Source organism: Hemitrygon akajei, chromosome 15 (genome assembly GCF_048418815.1).
Source record: "Hemitrygon akajei chromosome 15, sHemAka1.3, whole genome shotgun sequence".
Taxonomy (NCBI): Eukaryota; Metazoa; Chordata; class Chondrichthyes; order Myliobatiformes; family Dasyatidae; genus Hemitrygon; species Hemitrygon akajei.
The window spans coordinates 46,985,867-47,008,326 of record NC_133138.1 but is presented as its reverse complement, the minus strand read 5'-3'; the positions used below and the strand labels follow the sequence as shown (position 1 = coordinate 47,008,326).

The window sequence follows — 22,460 nt, the reverse complement described above, 5'->3', positions numbered from 1 at the left end:
TCATGCCACTTGGTTTTTATTTCAAAGCATTTGGTCAGCATTATCTGGAATTAGCACTACTTTTTGTTATGTTACCTTTCTGTAGTTTTTTTTATTTGAAGGTTGTAGGAATCTATCAGAAGGCTTGGCTACTGAAAATATCTTCTTTTCTTTCAGAGGAACATTGGCTCAGTATGCCACTAGCTTTGTTTTTTCCATGATGCTAGTATTATGTTTTGAAATTTCAGGTTACTGAATCATGTGAAGAAAGCAATAAAACTGGGCAAACTGATGAACTTCCTAAAGAGAGGATGTTGTTGATGGTGAACACTGAGCATTTGCTGGTGACCAAGAATATAATTGAATCTGACAATATTGTTTTGTCAACAAGGTAAATTATTATCTACTTATCATCTGGAATATATCAGTGTACATCAGTGTATATTGTGCTTTTGTTCTTTGTCACCTCTGATTTGGAATTGATGTACAACTCTAGGGAAAGTAATGGTTACACAGCAAAGAAACAAGCCCTTTGATCCACCATATTCATGGTGACCTGTTTACTCATTTACACTAATCCTATTTCCCTGCATTAAGGCTGTATTCATCTGTGCCTTCCTTGAGGAATTCTGTGTGCAGTGTTCACATCTGAGCTTAAACTATCAAGTCTTTTAGATTTGTGCCATTATTAAAGCTAAAATTCCTAATTCAGTGTAGTAATAATCTGTCTATTAGTGTAGTGTTTACATTAGTTGCTTTCTATAAACTACCATCTCTATTGATAATTCAGTCAGGTGCATTTTATTCTTCTGCAAATACAGCAGTATAGGTTGAGGGAAAATTGTTAGTATGGACTAAAGATGAATTCTGTTAACATTTTTATATGGTTACTGCAAGTGTTCTTTAAGGATTTAAGGAAAGTAATAGTCTTGAGCATTGCTTTAAGGTGGTTCTTGAAATAAACACTATATTCCAACAAAGAAAAATATGTTAGATGTTAAACATCATTTTCACTAAAGGAACATATTTATAAGCATTATAATCAGATTACTCATCCATTCATAAAACTTCTAGGTAACCTTTTATTGATGAACCTGATGTTAATTATATGAAAACCTGGATATAATTAAAGGTGGTAAATGAGAACTAATGTGGTGAACGTCCAGTAACACCTTACTTAATTTGCAGAGTATGGGTGGTGATCAGTATTGCCCAAATGTAAATGTTTGATTTAGTATTGTCAAGAGGTCAGCAAACTACTATTGGTGGCTGAGTAAGCATACAGATGTTCAATTTGTGTTGCAGACAGTTCATAAAAGCTGTAACATGGAGACAACCTGTGAGCTGATTTGGAAATAATATGCAATACAGTTTCATGTACCATTCACAGCAATTTATTTTATGTTATTGTTTTGCCATCTGAACCATCAGTGAATGTTCAATTCCTCTTGGTGAAAATTAATATTTGTATTTCCTTTTCTGAATGGATGATAGGAAGATTTGCTTGCCTATTATAAACATACATTTAACAACATTATTATAAGTAGCACTGATTTGGGTACAAATATTGTAAAAGCTTGGATGGACATGGTCTGGGCTGGTACTTAAGGTTTTGAGGGATGCTCACAATTTGGAGGCTTTGAGTCAGATTAAAATGTAGAAGCATAGTTGTATGTGCCCTTTGGGACCTGTAGCCGTATTCAAGATAGAGCTTGGAATTTCTTTCTGGCAATATTTATTCCTTAGGTATATAAAAGCATCTAAGTTGGTAATTTGTCTCTGTCAATACTGAATTCTATTCCTAAATTATCTGCTAACTTTCCAGCGTTACAGTCTCAAAAAACCAGGGATTTTCTTTGCCCAAAGAGCCATTTGATGAACTAAGCCTTAAGAGAATTGCTATAAAAATGGAATTATTTTCCTACAATAATCTAATAGGATTACTAGGATTCTTTGTAAATTTACAATTTCTGTGCATTTTTGCACGATTTCCCTACTCCCTGTACTTTTCTCTTGCAGTGCTCATGGTTCCTCTGTCAACCAAGTGACTGTACCTGCAGAGTAAGTACTCAACATTTTTGTAGCCTAACAACCCTAATTACAAATACTTTTCATGTTTTATTTGCTCCCAAGGGGTAAAGAGTAGGAATTCCTGAATTTTCTCTTATTGAAATTGACACTAATGTTAATGTTCCTGCTGCCACCCTAACTTAAATCAGCTGTTCAGAATGATTAGACCTCTGATATTTCTGATTTGGTTCAATTGACCACTCTCATTATAGGAACCAGGAAGTCTATTTTGAAATGTCTTGGGAGGAAAATAATAAATTTATAATTGATATGTGATTTAAATAAAGGGACTAAAGCAATTCTTGTTAAATTTACAAATGAGACAAAGATTGGTAGGAAGGTAAGCTGTAAAGCGGGCACAATGAAGACACAAATAGACAGTGAGAAGTTAAGTTGAAGAGCCAGTGGTCTGACAAATTGATTATAATTTAGGGAAAATACCAAATTCTACTTTTTGGCAGGAAGCATAAAGAAGCACATTTATCCAAATGATGTGTGATTGCAGAGGTCTGTGTGATTCACAAGGGGTTGGCTAGCAGATACAGTAATTAATAAGTTGTCTAGGTAATTGAATACAAAATGATTGCAGGTTTTGATTTTTAGGGCACTGGTGAATTGGAATTGGTTTATTATTGTCCCATGTACTGAGCTGCAGTGAAAAGCTTGTCTTGCTTATATTTATACAGAAACCACATATGGAGGACTAAGTCTAATGTTAATGGTTTCATTTAAATTATTGAAATTACAATTACAATCTTCATATGGTAAAAGGTAATCAGAGCACGAGGACTTCAGTGGTGTCAAGACTATCAGATTTTCTGGACGATTGATACAAGTCCTATTATTATCCCAACATATTTTTAATTCAATGTTCAGTTATATAACATTTTTTTTTCTCTCAGTGAACCCAGTGAAATTAAAGGGAGGGTGGTAAATGGGGGCCTGGTCAGTTTAACAGTTGTGCAGCATATGGGGAGTATGGGAATGAGGGCCATAGTGAGTGAGATGAGAATGTTCTGCCAGATGCAGAACTAGCAATGTCCATGTAATTGGATAGCAGTTACTTTGTAAGCTTCCTGTGTTCTGTAAAACTAAGACTTGCTTAACTTCCATCTTGGGAGACATATCTACAGTCCATCTAAAACTGTTATGAAGAGGCATATTACATTGAAGTTGCACCATTGTTCAGAGAAGGTTGCCATTTTGAATAGCTAGAATGTGTGCATTCTCTTCATGAGGAAGATTTGATCATGTTATTCTTTTATCTCCCATTTTATAGAAAAGTTTATTTTTCTCATTGTAAAGGAGGAGGCTAATTCTCTTTACTTCTCTACTTAATTCCCTGCTAAAGTCCTTTGAATATCCTGAGAATGAGCATGTGCTATGAAAGGTTTTCTTTTGCCTACTAACATTTTATAATGGCTTTTGTGTGGATTGTTGTTGTGACTCTAGAAATTTTTTGACATGTACAGTATGTTTAAAATAAAGATAAAGAGCTATCAAGATGCAAGTCAAACTGAATGCATTTGTATAGTAATCAGAAATAAGAGTATAATCGTATAACAATTACATCACGGAAACAGGCCACCTCGGCCCTTCTAGTCTGTGCCAAACGCTTACTCTCACCTAGTCCCACTGACCTGCACTCAGCCCATAACCCTCCATTCCTTTCCTGTCCATATACCTATCCAATTTTTTTAAAAAATGACAATATCGAACTGCCTCTACCACTTCTACTGGAAGCTCGTTCCACACAGCTACCACTCTCTGAGTAAAGAAGTTCCCCCTTGTGTTACCCCTAAACTTTTGCCCCCTAACTCTCAACTCATGTCCTCTTGTTTGAATTTCCCCTACTCTCAATGGAAAAAGCCTATCCACGCCAACTCTATCTATCCCCCTCATAATTTTAAATACCTCTATCAAGTCCCCCCTCAACCTTCTACGCCCCAAAGAATAAAGACCTAATTTGTTCAACCTTTCTCTGTAACTTAGGTGCTGAAACCCAGGTAACATTCTAGTAAATTTCCTCTGTACTCTCTCTATTTTGTTGATATCTTCCCTATAATTCAGTGACCAGAGCTGTACACAGTACTCCAAATTTGGCCTCACCAATGCCTTGTACAATTTTAACATTACAAATGCTCTGATTTATAAAGGCCAGCATACCAAAAGCTTTCTTCACCCTATCCACATGAGATTCCACCTTCAGGAAACTATGCACCATTATTCCTAGATCACTCTGTTCTACTGCATTCCTCAATGCCCTACCATTTACAATGTATGTCCTACTTTGATTAGTCCTACCAAAATGTAGCACCTCACACTTATCAGCATTAAACTCCATCTGCTATCTTTCAGCCCACTCTTCTAACTGGCCTAAATCTTTCTGCAAGCTTTGAAAACATACTTCATTATCCACAACGCCACCTATCTTAGTATCATCTGCATACTTACTAATCCAATTTACCACCCCATCATCCAGATCATTAATGTATATGACAAACAACATTGGACCCAGTACAGATCCCTAGGCACACCACTAGTCACCGGCCTCCAACCTGACAGTTATCCACCACTACTCTCTGGCATCTCCCATCCAGCCACTGTTGAATTCATTCTACTGCTTCAATATTAATACCTAATGATTGAACCTTCCTAACTAACATTCCGTGTGGAACCTTGTCAAAGGCCTTACTGAAGTCCATATAGACAACATCCACAGCTTTACCCTCATCAACTTTCCTAGTAACCTCTTCAAAAAAAATTCAATAAGATTTGTCAAACGTGACCTTCCACGCACAAATCCATGTTGACTGTTCCTAATCAGACCCTGTCTATCCAGATAATTATATATATCATCTCTAAGAATATTTTCCATTAATTTACCCACCACTGACGTCAAACTTACAGGCTTATAATTGCTAGGTTTACTCTTAGAACCCTTTTTTAACAATGGAACCACATGAGCAATACGCCAATCCTCCGGCACCATCCCCGTTTCTAATGACATTTGAAATATTTCTGTCAGAGCCCCTGCTATTTCTACACTAACTTCCCTCAAGGACCTAGGGAATATCCTGTCAGGACCTGGAGACTTATCCACTTTTATATTCTTTAAAAGCACCAGTACTTCCTCTTCTTTAATCATCATAGTTTCCATGACTACCCAACTTGTTTCCCTTACCTTACACAATTCAATATCCTTTTCTTTAGTGAATACCGAAGAAAAGAAATTGTTCAAAATCTCCCTCATCTCTTTTGGCTCCACACAAAGCTGTCCACTCTGATTCTCTAAGGGACCAATTTTATCCCTCACTATCCTATAACTGTAGAAACCCTTTGGATTTATTTTCACCGTACTTGCCAAAGCAACCTCATATCTTTTAGCTTTTCTAATTTCTTTCTTAATATTCTTTTTACATTCTTTATATTCCTTGAGCACCTCATTTACTCCATGCTGCCTATATTTATTGTAGATTTCTCTCTTTTTCCAAACCAAGTTTCCAATATCCCTTGAAAACCATGGTTCTCAAACTCTTAACCTTTCCTTTCAACCTAACAGGAACATAAAGTTTCTGTACCCTCAAAATTTCACCTTTAAATGACCTCCATTTCTCTATTACATCCTTCCCATAAAACAAATTGTCCCAATCCACTCCTTCTAAATCCTTTCGCATCTCCTCAAAGTTAGCCTTTCTCCAATCAAAAATCTCACCTATCTGGGTCCAGACCTATCCTTCTCCATAATTATATTGAAACTAATGTTAGTGCCATTTGAACTGTTAAGATCTCTTCACCATTTATCTATGTCATGGATGATCTACCTTGATGCCATTTTCTTGCACTATCCCTTTACTACCAAGTATATTGATATGTTTTATCTGAACTATTTATTTAAAAGTCTGATTTGTATCTAAATAAATCATGTGAAATTGGAGAAATTTGCAAATTGTGTCCACATAATTTCACTTTGGTTTGTATGTCAGGAAATTATGTATTTTTCTTTAATTATTTTGAATAAATTCTACTTGGCTAATCAATGCTAGAGGAAGTATTGAATGATATGTCAACAAAACCTGAGGATGTCAGTAGTCAGCGTCAAATTAGAATGTAACAGTAATCTGAACTATATCCCATTCTCCCTTCCTTTGAGCTCAGTTTTAACTTTTTGCCGAAAATTTGGTTTAAACATCAAATTGATGATGAGGCCTCCGTCATTTAGGGTCAACTATGGATGTTGTGCCCTAGTTGTCTAGATAAGCAAGCCAGGGCTGTATAATATGGAGAGCAAGCTATTGCCCATGTAGCAAGCTCTCCCTCTTTGTGCATCTGATGAACCCAAAGGAATGGCAGAGACCAATACAGTTTGGCACTAGCAGCATTTCAGGAGTTGCCAGTCAATGTTGAACTCAGTGTTGGACTGCATTAAGGACTCCAGCTCTGGATTTTTCCTTCGGGGGTTTATTCTCAAAGCCTTCCCCATGAGTGAGTATAGCTGCAAGGCAGTGGAGATTTGAGATCAGAGTTGTTCTTTCAGAAGGTTCAATCGTTAGGTATTAATATTGAAGTAGTAGAATGAATTCAGAGATGAACTGCCAACCATGGTTGATGAGTCCCATCTACCCAAAGTGACTGGTTTTAAGGTGCCAGTAGCTTGCCCCTACCCCTTCTCCTGTCAGTAGAAACTGTTCTGCTGGACTCAGTAATTAAGCCACAGGTGAAGACCTGATTGTCAGAGGCTATTTGTCATCAAATTAATGTCTTTTATATAAAAAAGTTTTCAATTTGCATTTTGCATCAATGCAATTAGTTTATCCAGTCTCTACCATGATGGTTATATACTGTAGATTTGGGAAAGAATTGGGCACCTGATTTTAAAGAAGAACAATTTTCTGTCACCTGCATGCAGTTTATTTGATTCTTTTTTTACATTCTAGGGAAGATTTCACTGAAGAGAATAATAGCTGCAATGCCAGTGTTAGTAAAATAGCCCTTTCAGATACTTTGCAGCGTACTGATAGTTTGGGTGATGATGATCAGGAGAATTCACTACATAATTGTACATTGGAAGTACTTGGGACTCATTTGCACCAAAGTGTTGAAAATGTAAGTATAAGGATGTAGGTATTTTATGAAATGAATTGTGAAGTTGAATGCTGGAAATACTTAGATCATACAACCTAGGAAGAGAGAAAAATGGGACTGGCAATTCAGATTGGTGATCTTTCAACAGGATGGGATAAAAGTTAGACAAAACATGTCCAGGACATGTCCTTTTATTGTTACCATTAGGGAGGAGGTACCGAAGTGTGAAGGCACACACTCAGCAATTCGGGAACAGCTTCCCCTTTGCCATCTGATTTCTAAATGTACATTGAACCTCACTACATTTTTAAAAAAATTACGATTTTGTATTACTTAACTATTTAATATACACATACACTTACCGTAATTCAGTTTTGCCCCTATATTAATCATGTATTGCATTATACTGTTGCTACAACATTTAAAAAATGTCATATGCTGGTGATATTAAACCTGATTCTGATGTGTGGAAAATGATGCAACATAAATTATTGGGGAGTTGAGAATTGTTACTGTCCTATTTCTTGCAAAGCTGCCTTCCCTTGGTGACAATTCCTGAAGATGACACACTTGCTTTTGCATACTTTCTGGAAACACTTAGTTTTACCCCATGACCATCTCTGCCTCCCAAGACTTAGCATGATTTCAATCCATCTAGGGGGTCTAGGAATGTTATCTTCACTGGCAACTTAAGGAAAGATTCAGGGGACAGTATCAAACACTGTGGCTCTATTGACCTTGCAAAAACACTTAATTCAGGCAACTAAGAGTGACTCCAGTATTTTCTTTCAAATTTGACTCCTTGCAAAACTTTGTCATTTCCTCAGACCTGCATCATAATGACATGCAGACTGATTATAACAAATGTGTCTACAATATATGCTGCCTTGGTGTTGTATAAAGCTAGTGGCATGCAAAAGTTTGGTCACCCCTGGCCAAGATTTCTGTTACTGTGAATAGTTAAGTGAGTAGAAGATGAACTGATCTCCAAAAGGCATAAAGTTAAAGATGAAACATTCTTTTCAACATTTTAAGCAAGATTAGTGTATTATTTTTGTTTTGTATAATTTTAGAGTGAAATAAAGGAAAGGAGCACCATGCAAAAGTTTGAGCACCCCAAGAGATTTGAGCTCTCACATAACTTTTACCAAGGTCTCAGACCTTAATTAGCTTGTTAGGGCTATGGCTTATTCACAGTCATCGTTAGGAATGGCCAGGTGATGCAAATTTCAAAGCTTTATAAAGACCCTGACTCCTCAAACCTTGTCCCAGCAATTAGCAGCCATGGGCTCCTCTCAGCAGCTGCCTAGCACTCTGAAACTTAAAATAAAATGGTGCTCACAAAGCAGGAGAAGGTGATAAGAAGATGGTAAAGTGGTTTCAGGTAGCCGTTTCCTCAGTTGGTAATGTAATTAAGAAATGGCAGTTAACAGGAACGGTGGAGGTCAAGTTGAGGTCTGGAAGACCAAGAAAACTTTCCGGAGAACTGCTCGTAGGATTGCTAGAAAGGCAAATCAAAACCCCATTTGACTGCAAAAGACCTTCAGGAAGATTTAGCAGACTCTAGAGCGGTTGTGCACTGTTGTACTGTGCAGAGACACCTGCACAAATATGACCTTCATGGAAGAGTCATTAGAAGAAAACCTTTCCTGCATCCTCACCACAAAGTTCAGCATCAGAAGTTTGCAAAGGAACATCTAAACAAGTCTGACGCATTTTGGAAACAAGCCCTGTGGACTGATGAAGTTAAAATAGAACTTTTTGACCACAGTACCCCAACGGAAACGTCATCGAAAATCTGTGGATATACCTCCAAAGAGCAGTGCATGCAAGACGGCCCAAGAATCTCACCGAACTAGAAGTCTTCTGCAAGGAAGAATGGGCGAAAATCCCCCAAACAAGAATGGAAAGCTGGCTACAGAAAGCGTTTACAAGCTGTGATACTTGCCAAAGGGGATGTCACTAAGTACTGATTATGCAGGGTGCCCAAACTTTTGCTTTGGGCTCTTTTCCTTTTTTGTTATTTTGAAACTGTAAGCAATGGAAATAAAAGTAATCTTGCTTAAAATGTTGAAGAAATGTGTCATCTTTAATTTATGCCTTTTGGAAATAAGGTCATCTTTTACTTGCTTAGCTATTCACAGTAACAGAAATTTTGACCAGGGGTGCCCAAACTTCTCCATGCCACTGTATATAATTGGCCCAATGGTTTTCAGTCTTATCATGACAAGCTTTCTGCGGATATCATTGGTCTCCAGGACAGATGGAAAAACTGTTCAACCTACTGTACATCACCTTTTCTGCAAAACCAAGATCACCTCAATTACAGTTACTGAGCTGCAGTATGCAAATGACACATTCACTCAAGCACATGAGATGGAGACCTGTATGCTGGGCATCCACAAAATAAAGATTGTCTGCTAATTTCCTGGCACCACACAATAATAAACATCAATGACAAGGCATTGGTAAATATGATTTGCTTCCCGTTCCTCAGCAGCTACCTCTCTTCATAATTAAGCCCCTTAAGTCCTAGTAGCCATCCTGTAAATCTCTTCTGCAGCTTTCTTATAGCAGGAAGCCCAAAACTGGACATTGTATTCTACACATGGTTTCACAAATGTCTTGTACAACTGCAACATGATATTCCAAATTCTGAACTCAGTGCCCTTCTGGTTCTGGATTTCCCAACCCTAGAAAAAGGACAAAGTGCATTCACCCTATCTAGGCCCCTCATGATTTTTATATACTGGTATATCATAATTTTCCTAAGCTCCAAAGACAAAGGTCTCAACCTGCTCAACCTCTCTCCACAATTCAGTCCCTCAAGTACTAGTGATAATCCTGTAAGTCTCCTTTGCATCTTTTCTATAGCAAGGAGGCCAAACCTGAACACAGTATTTTACAAATAGTTTCAGAAATCTCTTGTACAATTGCAAGATAACAGCACAGATTCTGAACTCAGTGCCTTGACTGATGAATGCCACTGTGCCAAACCTTATTCACCAGGCCATGTAATTGTGACACCACTTTCCTGGTAGTTGTACTACCAGGTCCTTCTGTTCTACAACAGTGGTAATGGCTCTCCCGTTCACTATGAAAATGGTACCCTCATTTGTCTTCCCACAATGCAAACCTTGTAATATTCATATTAAACTCCATTTGTCGTTCCTCAATCAGTGGGAAAAGACGAGGCAATTCAGTTTGATTTATCATTTGATAGGTGTTTTAATATAGAACCCAATCACGTTTGACATATTAGCTAGATATTGTGATTTAAATTTCAAAATCAGTCTAAAATCTATCACAGCATTTCTTTGCGAATTGGAAAATCAGATGATGGTAAATGTATTAAGTGATTTCTTATCAAATCTTATTAACAAAAATCAGTGAAGCAAATCGCTAATTGACATCATAGCTGTTTTTGGATTACACTTACATTCTTTCTCAGATGGGAAAGCAGTTATTTACATTTGCCATCAAATGATTGCTGGTATTGATGGTTGCTGGTCTCTTGATAGCTGAACAAGTCTCGATCAGAGAAAATTGTAACTGACAGTTTTTCATATTTAATAGAATCACATGGAAGTGTATCTTCAAAAATAATTTGGATTTATGTGTTAAGTGCTGAAGCAAGCAGGCTTACAGCAATTCATAAGCTTTGCCAAGAGATGCTTCTACTTGTGAAAGATGTACACATCTTTCAAATAATGTATACATAAGTCTTGGGATGGACTTAATTAGTTTCTTTAATTTTGGGGTCTTGTAGGTTGTGGAAAGCTATTCTCTTCCCAAAGTTCCACTCGTGGATGTGCCTGAAGAAAGCCTGGACAATGAGCCAATTGCACATGAAGAAAACAATAATAAAGAAGAAAGGTAATTTGTTTGTCTTTTTAAATATTTAAAAAATACTTTTCATAAAGTACGGAATTGTACTTTATATACAAGATCACAAATACAACTGTATCTATCTTAATATGTATTGTAGGTCTTTTTACATTAGTGGAAGAGATGGTACTTTGCAGTAACAACACAAACTGCTAGAGGAATTTATTACAGCATCTTTGGGGTCCTGGAGTGCTACAACACAGAAACAACCTTTTGGCCCATCTCATCCATGCCAACCTGTTATTCTGTCTGGTCCCAGCAACTTGCACCTAGATGATAGCCCTACATACCCCTCACATCCATGTACTTATCCAAACTTCTCTTAAATGGTAAAATTGAACCTACATTCTCCACTTCTGCTGCTAACCCATTCCACACTTGCACCACCTTCTGAGTGAAGAAATTCCCCCTCAGGTTATCCTTTAAATGTTTCATTTTTCAACCTGGTACTATTACTTTTCAACCTTCTACTATTACTTTTAGTTCTGGTCGCACCCAACCTCTGTGGGAAAGGCCTGCCTGCATTTACCCTATCCATACCATTATATTTTTATATACCTCTATCAAATCCCCTTTTATTTTCCAATACTCCAGGAAGTAATGTTCTAACCTATTCAGCAAAAGGCTGAACTCAAGTCATCAAGTCCTGGCACCATCCTTGTAAGTTTTTTCTATACTGTTTCATCTCATTGATATAACAACAGGGAGGTGACCAGAACTGCACACCATACTCCAGGTTAGTCCTCACTAATGTCTTGTACAACTTCAGCATAACATTACAACTCCTGTACTCAGTATTTTGATTAATAAAGGGTATTATACCAAAAGCTGTCTTTACAACCCTGTCTATCTGTGAATCCACTTTCAAGGAAATATGATCTGTATTCCCAGATCTCTCTGTTCTACTGCACTTCTCAGTGCTTACTGTTTTGTCCTCCCAGATGCAGCAGCTCACACTTGTCTGCATTAAATTCTATCTGTCATTTTTCAGTCCATTTTTCCAGCTGGTCCAGAACATGCTGCAAGCTTTGATGGCATTCCTCGCTGTTCACCTCACCCACAGTCTAGGTGTTATCTGCAAATTTGCTGATCCAGTTTGCCAAGTTACTATCCAGATCATTGATACAGATGACAAACAGCATCTGTATCCCTGCGGCACACCATTAGTCACAGGCCTCCAATCAGAGAGTCAATCATCTTTTACCGGTCTCTGGCTTCTCCCACAAAGCCAATGTTGAATCCAATTTACTACCTCATCCTGGGTGATTGAAGTTACTAAATCATCTTGGTCTCTTTCATGAAGGACCTTGCCAAAGTACCTTGTTAAAGTCCATGAAGGCTATGTCCACTGTCTTTCCTTCATCAGCTTTCCTCGTAACCTCCGCAAAAATCTAAAAGATTGGTTAGACACGACCTTCCATGCTCAAAACTATGTTGTCTATCTGTAATCAGTCTCTGTTTATTTTAAACACTTAAATATCTGTTCCCTTAGAATACTTTCTAGTAATTTATCCACTACTGACATAAGGTTCACTGGCCCATAATTTACTTGCTTATTCTTAGAGACTTTCTTAAACCATGGAACAACATTAGCTATTCCCCAATCCTCCAGCAGCTCATCTGTGGCTAAGAACCATATAACCATATAACCATATAACAATCACAGCACGGAAACAGGCCATTCCGGCCCTCCTAGTCCGTGCCGAACTCTTAATCTCACCTAGTCCCACCTACCCGCACTCAGCCCATAACCCTCCACTCCTTTCCTATCCATATACCTATCCAATTTTACCTTAAATGACACAACTGAACTGGCCTCTACTACTTCTACAGGAAGCTCATTCCACACAGCTATCACTCTCTGAGTAAAGAAATACCCCCTCGTGTTTCCCTTAAACTTTTGCCCCCTAACTCTCAAATCATGTCCTCTCGTTTGAATCTCCCCTACTCTCAATGGAAACAGCCTATTCACGTCAACTCTATCTATCCCTCTCAACATTTTAAATACCTCGATCAAATCCCCCCTCAACCTTCTACGCTCCAATGAATAGAGACCTAACTTGTTCAACCTTTCTCTGTAACTTAAGTGCTGAAACCCAGGTAACATCCTAGTAAATCGAAAGAACATTTACACATATTTTAACAATATTTTAAGAATATTTTAACAGAACATTTAAAATAGTTCTGTTAGGGCCCCTGCAATTTCTGCACTAGCTTTCCACAAGGTCCAAGGAAGCACCTTGTCAGTCCCTGAGGATTTATCCACACTAAGCACCACCGTAGTGTAGAGGTTAGCACGACAGTATTACAGCTGGAGGCATCGGAATTTGGAGTTCAATTCCGATGCTATCTGTAAGAGGTTTGTGTATCCTTACTGAGAGTGCATAGGTGTCCTCCCACATTCAAAAGACATACCGATTAATAGGTTGATTGGTCATTGTAAGTTGTCCAGTGATTAGACCAAGGTTAAATAGATGGGTTGATATAAATAAGTAACCAGCCTGAAGGCAGCAAGTTCCTCCTCCGCTGCAGTCTGTATATGGTCCATGACCCCACTGCTGTTTTGCCTCACTTCTATGGACAGCATGTCGATCTCCTGAATAAATGCAGATACAAAAAATCCTCCATCTCATTTGGCTCTGTGTATAGATGACCACACTGATCTTTTTTTAAAAAATGAGATAGAGTGGAATAAGCCCTTTCAGCCCTTTGAGACACACCACCCAGCAATCTCCCAATTTAATCTTAGCCTGATCATGGGACAATTTACAATGACCAATTAACCTACCGACTGGTACATCTTTGGACTGTGGACTGAGAACCCGGAGGAAACCCACACAGTCACAGGGAGAATGTATAATCTCCTGAAGAGGACCAGTTTGTTCTTTACTATCCTTTTTACTTTTAATGTGTCTGTAGAAGTTCTTGGGATTCTCCTTCACCTGCTCTGCTAGAGTAACCTCATAACACCTTTTGGCCCTCCTGATTTCCCTCTTTAAGTGATCTCTTGCATTTCTGGTACTCCTCATGTACCTCATTTGTTCATTGCTGCCTATACCTGCTCTGCTCCTCCTCCCCCTGCTCCTCCTCCCCCGTCTCCTGAAATTTCCTGAAACAGTTGTATTTCTTGAACACATTTGACAGTCTTTCCCATCCAGCTCTTTCATAGTATGGGATTCCCAGTCAATATTTGGAAAGTTAAAGTCACCTACTATCACAACTTAATGTTTCTTGAAATTATTTGTGATCTCCCGACAGATTTGTTCTTCTAAATCCCACTGACTTTTGGGCGGTCTGTAATGTAATCCCATTAATGTTGTCATTCCTTTCTTATTCCTCAGTTCCAGCCATATAGTTTCAGATTGCCCTGTCTCAGAAATGCCATGACATTTTCCCAAACTAGTAATGCTGTCCCTTTCCTTTTAATCCCTCCCACTCTATCACGTCTAAAACAATGAAAGCCCAGAAGATTGAGCTGCCAGTCTTGCCCCTTCTGCAGGCAAGTCTCAGTAATGGCTAAAATATCATAATTGATCCATGCTCTAAGTTCTTTAACCTTGCTTGCAACCATTCCACTAGCTGCTCTTGCATTCTGGTTTCCATGTTGCAATTGAACCCTCATCCACCTCTTCAGCTGGCAGCTTGTTAAAATTCACACTACTGAGTGAAGAAGATCCCCCTCAGGTTCCACTTAAATATTTCACCTATCATTTTTAACTAACCCATGACCTCCAGTTCTAGTCTCGCCCAGCTTCTGTAGAAAAAGCTTGCTTGCATTTGCCCTATTAATACCCTCAAAATTATGCATTTATTAGCAGCTCTCAAACAGTCTCCGCAATCTCAAGCGCTGTAGAGATTGGGTCAACTCCTTGGATGTGCTCAACCTACTGAGTTCCTCCAGCAGTTTGTATTTGCTCCAGATTTCTGGATCTGTGTCTTAATTTTAGTAGTCTGCAGTAGGCCTGTTTAATTGAATTATTTTGGTTTGTCTTTAGGTCTGTAAGCTGCACCTAAACATATTATGAACTGAATATTCTGAAAATATATTTTGTTTCATTATTTCCAACTTGTTTTCAAATAATTAAAGTTGTCAGCTGATATTTATGTGGAAAATTGACAACTTCAAGACATTTTAGCTAGTCTACTTTTGAACATGTAGTCCTGAGTGTTTAAGTTGTATTCAGTTTCATATTCTTTATGCTTTAATGTCCCATCTTGGTTTTTAGAATAGTACATTATGGTGAGATGAATTTTAAATAATATTTGTGCAATGTATGTTGTTTGGCTGTGGGACCATACAGAAAAGTCACATTTGGAAAACTTTTTGAAAGCGAGCCAGAGACAAAATGTGAAATGTTTTTGTCTATGCAGGGAACAATGTACTTCGCTTTCTGAAATTAGAGTGGATAATTCTTCAAAATTAACTTTGGTGAGTAACAACATTTTGCGAAGTTTTATATAACAGTGATTTTTTTGCATGATATTCAACTTAAAATGTTCAGGGTAGGTTTATTGTTTGTCTTAAATAATTGTTTTATAATTATTAATTATTTAAATAGCAGCAAATAGAGGAATATAGTTTGCTTATATAGTTTGGTTTACCAAGGTAGGTGAGTACAGTTGTTTTTTGAGAATATTGTAATTAGAAGTAGTGATTGATTTGAAGCAGGATTAAGAAAAGTACCAGATTTGAATTAGAACTATCATAAAGTCTTGAATCCAATGGAAAATTGAGAAATCCTTTACATCACATGCTATTGCTTCTTTTAGCCAAAAGTGAGCAAACAATAGGAACATTGCAAAATAAAGAAAAGTTATGAATTTAATATATAGCTTGGTAAAGTAGTATATTTCAAAATTCTTTTGTTGGATGAACTGGATCCTGCAGGTTCTCCTTGGCATAGAAGTTTATCATTTGCACTAAAGGTGCAATAAAGTAGCAGCAGCATGTTATTGTTCGGTTTCCAAAATGTTTTTGCCCAAGTGAGATAACAGTGTGAATCTGTATACAGGCAGTCCCCGAGTTACAAACGTCCGACTTACAAACAACTTGTACTTATGAACCGAGGAAGGAGAACGCTGTCCGCCATTTTAAGTCGGATCACGACGCCGTTCACCATTTTAAGTCATTGCCATTAACATAACTTTGTATTTGGCTTAAATTTTTCTTAGCAAGATTCACCCTGACCCCCCCCCCCCCGCCTTTTCCAGTCAGCACCATTGTCCATTTAACCTGTCTCAGTGTGATGGACTTTAGGACCCGGGGGCGCTCACTGATGCTGAATCCACAGTGTTTCAGCTCCATTGACGGAAAACGATCACGATTGAAAATAAAGTGGAAATAATAAAGCGATCGGAAAGAGGTGAAACGCCATCGGTCATTGGAAAAGCGTTAGGCTACAGTTGGTCAAAGATCGGAACAATTTTAAAGGATAAAGTAAGAATAATGGAGCATGTGAAAGGCCCTCCCTGCCCCAATGAAAGCTACAATTATTACTAAGCAATGCAGTGGTTTAATTATTGAAATACATACATTTCTTAAGTGTTTTATATGCATAGAAAGGTAAAATATTACTGTATACTAAGACAAACGTTTGACTAACTGACGCTAGATAATACCCAGATGTACTTGTTCCAACTTACGTACAGATCCGACTTAAAGACGGACTCAGGAAGGAACTCGTTTGTAATCTGGGACTGCCTGTACTGGTATCTCACTGAAGTGTTGACAATATGCTAAGTATAAAAGGGGTTATTACAGCATGGAGGGATGTGGTACTGACAGTTGCTAGCCAGGAACCAGGCATGACCTTCTGTCTTTCCTGCTATTGTGCTGGGAACCTGGCACTTCCACAGTAATGAATTTCCCCCATCGTGGAATTTGGAGAGTGTGTGTGAGATTTGCAGTTTGGTGGGGCAGGGTGAGTGGTGTGGTAAGCAGGCAGCCACTTTATACTGAGCTTTGGGGGATTTCATTATTGGGGAAATGACAGCAGGGATAAGGAATTATGCCAAATTCCTGCAGAGCAATATACAATCTGAGCATTTTTTTTTCTTTTCAAGAGTATATACTCTTGAAAGTTTGATTGTTTGTGAGTGTTTGATTAGACCAAGTGCGCTAGGAGAAATCAGGTCAGCCCTGAAATCGCTTTAGAATGCTTTATTTCAACTGACTATCTTAATAATCTAATAGATTATTAATGAATAGTTAACAGTTAAATAAAATTATTGTTACCATATTCTTTTTCAGAAACTGCTTTCTGGGATCTATGATTTCAATGCTAATAAAGAGTCTAATATGCCAAAAAATCTGGAAGTTTCTACTCGGGATAACAGAATGCGCCCAGAAATTGCTCGGCTTGATCTGAAGAGTGTGACTGAGACAAGTAACTGGGAAGGTAATTGCATTTTCAGAAAATTTAAGAATTTAAGATGATGCGCACATTGCATTGATTTGATGGGTGGTTGGATGATAATGACCTTGTCTCAGTTTTTCATTTGCTAATTGTCAAACTGACCACGTTAGGTAAATTAGGTTATTGTTGTCCCTTGTAAATGGTTCAGTGAAAATCTTGCAATCCATACAGATTAATTCATTGCAGCATTGCATTGAGGTAGTACAAGGTAAAACAACAAGAGTGCAGAATTAAGTATTACAGTACAGAGATAGTGCAGGTAGACATAAGGTGCAAGGGCACAACAAGGTAAATCGTAAAATTGAGTTCAGCTTATCCTACTAGGGAGCAATTCGTTAGTCTTGTAACAGCAGGATAGAAGCTTGGGCCTGTAGTGTCATGCTTTTGGACTTCTGTATCACTGATGGGAGGGGGCAAGGAGGAATGTTGGGTATGGGTGGGATGTTTGAATATCCTGGCTACTTTACTAAGGCAGTGAAAACTGTACACGGACTCCATGGAGGGGAAGTTGTTTTACTGTGACATGCTAAGTTGTGTCCACAATTCTCTGCAGTTATTTGTCACATGTACATTGAAATGTACAGAGTAGTGCATAATTTGTGTCAAATCAGATCAGTAAGGATTGTGCTTGGTAGCCCCTCAAATGTCGTTATGTTTTCGGCACTATCATAGCATTTCCACAACTTTCTAACCTTAACTATACATCTTTGAAATGTGGGAGGAAAACCACATGTCACAAAGGTAATGTACAAACTCCTTAAAAGCGGTGGGGGAAGGGGGGGAATCGAATCCCGATCTTACAACTAGCACTATAAAGCATTGTGCCAATTGTTCTGCTGTTGTGCCACCCTTTTCTTGTGAGTGCTCATGGGCCAGACCATGATGCATCTGCATAGGATGTTTTGTTTGATGCATCAATAAAAATTGAAAGACAAAAAGGACATGCCAAATTACTTTGGATTTCTGAGAGAGTAGAGGCACTAGTTAGCTTTCTCAGCAATGATGTCAACATGGTTGGACCACAATAGCCAATAGGTGTTGTCCAGTCTGAGGTACTTGAAACTCGCCCCCCACCCCCCTTTTATGAAGGCAATGACCAGCTCTGTTGTTTTGATGACATTGAGGGATGACTGTTGTCAAGGCACCATGTCACTCGGCACTCTTTTCTCCTTGTATTCCAGCTCATCGTTATCTGAAATACAGACTACTACAGTGGTATCATCTGCAAACTTTTAGACGGCTAAGGAGCAGAATCTGGTTATGCAATTGTAAGTGTACAGGGAGTAGAGTAGGGGGTTGAGGATGCAGTCTTGTGGAACATCATTGTTGAGAGTAATCATGGCAGAGGTGTTGCTGCCTAGTCTTGCTAATTACAGGCTGTTGGTCAGGAAATCAAGTATATAGTTGCAAAGGGAAATGTTGAGTCCCAGGCTTGGGGGTCTGGAGATGAGATTGCTTAGAATTGAAAGCAGAGTTGTAATGAATAAACAGTAGTCTGGCCTGGGTATTTTTGCTGTCTAAGATGCTCCAGAGATAAGTGTAGAACCTTGGAAATAGCTTCAGGAACAGATCTGTTTCAGCAGCAAATGCATTGCAAGTGGATTAAAATTGGGAAGTTGGGAGTCATTGCATGCCTCTGGAATCACTTCATGATAGTGGGTATCATAGCCATCAGGTGGTAGTCATTAAGGGATGTTACCTTGTTTTTTTTAGTATTGGAGATAATAGTGCTCTTCTTAAAGCAACTGGGACCCTCAGATTGCAGCAGGTAAAGGTTAAAAATGTCTCCAAATACCCACGCTAGCTGATTTGTGCAGGATCTAAGGATGTGGTCTGGGATACCATCCGGGCCTGTTGCTTTCAGTGGGTTCACTCTCCAGAACAGTGACTCTAGATTTTGGTGCATTTGAAGCTGTTGGGTTGGGTGGTGATATTTCAATTCCTTGCTGTTCAAAGATGCATAAAATATGTTAAGCTCATCAGGAAGGTAAGCACAGCGATGATGCCTGACTTTGTAGTCCGTTATAGCATGCAAGTCCTGTCAACAATTGATGGCTGATCTGGGACTCTATTTTGGACTGGTATTGTCTTTTGGCATCCCTGATAGCTTTACAAAAGTCGTATCCTGATTTCTTGTGTAGGTCAAAATCATCTAATTTGAACACCACACTTCTGGACTTTAATAAGGAGTAGGTCTCCCAGTTTATCTATGGTTTCTGGTTTGTGATCATCTGGATTATCCTCTTTGATGCCCAGTTCTCAACGCACACTGACTAAATGCCTGCCCTGCGGGAAGAGGATAGTTGGGGGGGGGGGGGGGTGGTTGCTAACTAGTGCATAACTGCAGTTTGCAAATTTTATATAATTGTTGGCTTGTTCCAAAACGTTAAATTTGTGGTTAAGTTCCTGCTTGTTTGAATGCTTGTGCAGTTACCCAAATCCAGTACAAATAATTAAGGAATTTTCAGATGTAAAATGTTGCTGAATTGTCTGCAATTTTTTTGTCAGTTCTTTCAAAAATAAACATTACTATGAAAGCAGCTATGCCTAGAATACTGTCTGCACCCACATGCCAAACGGGAAATTTGTACCAGCTACACTTTTTTTGGAAGTCTTCAAAGAGATGTAAATTTTGCTTTTCTAAAATGCAAGGGGATAGGCACTTTGGGTGTTAGTGGGGGGGTGGGGGTTGACCTTTTTAAAATTTTAAAAAGTCAATTCACCAAGAGTTAGTTGCTCCTCAAGAAGAAATTGATAAATTAATTTTTGATGTTACAAAATCAGATTGTTGTATAATTAACAAGCCCATGTTTGACTATTCCTCATTATTTAAAATTGAGTAGCTTGTCCGGTCATATCCATTAAGAATCAATTATATCATTTTGTTGTATTTCTGAAACAGGCCAATATGTGTCAGGGTATAGATTTCCCTCCTTGAAGCTTATTGAGAATAAATGTTTTGTGTCAAGCTGGGAATTGTATTTTTGGATTATTTAATCAACTATATTTAAATTCCACAGATGCTGCAAGGAATTTGAATTCCTGCTGTGGTTCATTATTTCAGATATCTACTGTACATATGAAAAAAGGGTAGACAAACAGTTTGTGTTCATTGTTAAATAAGATTGTGCCTGGTGTATCTCTAAAATCTACATTTGTCTCTTTCATAATTCCATGTAATTCTTTATGTGCAGTAGATGGTCAGACTGGGAAAGAGACATACTAGACCTAATCTTAGAAAAGATAGCTGGATAAATGCTTGGTCTGTTGTGGAAAAGCATTTTGGAGGTAGTGACTATAACTTAGAAGTTCCAAGATGGGTATAAAATTTTTTTTAGGATGTTCTGAAAATTAAGTTCCTTAGTAGGGGGGAAGGGAGGGGAGTGCGGAGAGAGCTGATTTCAATGCTGTGGTACCGGTCCTGGCAAAAGTAGGCGGTGAACAGCCACTTGGAGGTAGGTCTATAATTGAAAAATGTTAAGTACTTTTATCTGGAATAGTGGGTTCATGGTCAGTGTGTTCCTGTAAAGGTGTCTGCAAGTCAAAGAATATGGATATCGAGGACTGGATAACGAATACCAAAAAAACTAGCATATGACAATTGAAAATGAGGACCCTTAAGATGTATAGAAAATATAGGGGACTACTTAAAATGGAGTTCAGGATAGCATGGAATATCACATGTGGGCAGAATCGAGGAAAATTCCAAAGATGGTACATGAAAGCAGTACATGCTAAGGAGTTGGTGTCCATGTTGAATGAAGTCCCTGTGCTGGGTTATTCTGGTGCCCTTGAAGCTCAGGATATCCACCATGGTGGAATAGGTTTTGATAACAAAATGCACTTAAACATTTTTCTTGGGGAAGTGATGGGTGGACTAGAGTCTGTAATGCTTTTGAGTGTGTGCATTGAAGGAGGGATTTTGTTAGATGGTGAAAGGAAGGGAATCCAGACTCTTGTACCTTCTCCCTACTGGTAGTAATGTTAGAGGATGTACTGGATGGTCAGGGTCTTTAATGATCTACGTTGCCTTCTTGAGGCACCACCATTTGAGGATTTCCTCAATGGTGGGCAGAGTTGTGTGTGCCCACGATAGAGTCTACAATTCTGTAGCCTCTTTTGATCCTGCACATTGGAGTTGCCATACAAGGCTGCGATACATCCAATCAGAATGTTCTCCATCTTGCATCTATAGAAATTAGATAGTTTGTCATGATGGCCTCTTTGGCTCACACCCAGTAATCAGACAACATCCTGGTAAGTCTCCTTTACACCCTTTCCATTGTCTCCATATCCTTTCTATAGTGGGGCAACCAGAACTGTATGCATTTTGACTAGCGTTTTATAAAGCTGCAAGACAACTACTTTTATACTCGATAGTCCTACCGATGAAGGCAAGCATGCTATAAGCTGCCCTTCTTTAATACCCTATTCATTTTGGTAGTCATTTTGACTGAACTATGGACCTGGACCTCAAGATCCCTCTATTTATCTATAATATAAGGGGCCTACCATTCACTGTATACCTTCTTTCATTTTGCTTCTCAAAGTGCGATGCCTTGTACAATTGTCCAGATTAAGTTTCATCTGCCGATTCTTTGCCCATATCTGTAACTGATCTATATCACGTATTATTCTTTGATAGTCTTTGACATTGTCCTCAACTCCACCAATCTTGGTGTCATCCTCAAACAGCTAGTTCACCCATCTACATTTTCATCCAAATCATTGCTATATCACGAAGAATAGGTCCCAGTGCCAATCCTTGCACAACACCACTGGTCTCAGAGCTTTAGTCAGAATAACAGCCTTACACCCCTGCTCTGAATCCGAGTCAGGTCTATAATCACCGACACATGGCATGAAATTCAGCAGTACAGTGCGATACATACAATGAAGCTATAAATTGCTCTAAATTACAATATGTACCAGAGGATTGGAGGATAGCCAACTTACAGGAAGATGGCAGCCTTATTTAAATGCCTTATTAAAGTCTCTGTAGATAATGTTCACTACTCAACT

General features: G+C 38.5%; 1 protein-coding gene across 6 annotated transcripts in view; it reads left to right on the top strand.

Moving 5' to 3' along the window:
- The window catches only part of LOC140739316 (protein FAM13B-like), a 129,841-nt gene that overhangs the window by 52,304 nt on the left and 55,077 nt on the right, over positions 1 to 22,460 (top strand). For 5 of the 6 annotated variants that reach the window (XM_073067490.1, XM_073067489.1, XM_073067492.1 and 2 more), the window contains 6 exons: positions 228 to 370; positions 1,999 to 2,040; positions 6,987 to 7,155; positions 10,904 to 11,010; positions 15,394 to 15,451; positions 17,273 to 17,420. In XM_073067490.1, the coding sequence (XP_072923591.1) occupies positions 228 to 370; positions 1,999 to 2,040; positions 6,987 to 7,155; positions 10,904 to 11,010; positions 15,394 to 15,451; positions 17,273 to 17,420 (667 nt within the window). The remainder of the gene's footprint in view (positions 1 to 227; positions 371 to 1,998; positions 2,041 to 6,986; positions 7,156 to 10,903; positions 11,011 to 15,393; positions 15,452 to 17,272; positions 17,421 to 22,460) is intronic. The other variant, XM_073067491.1, reaches the window with a different exon arrangement.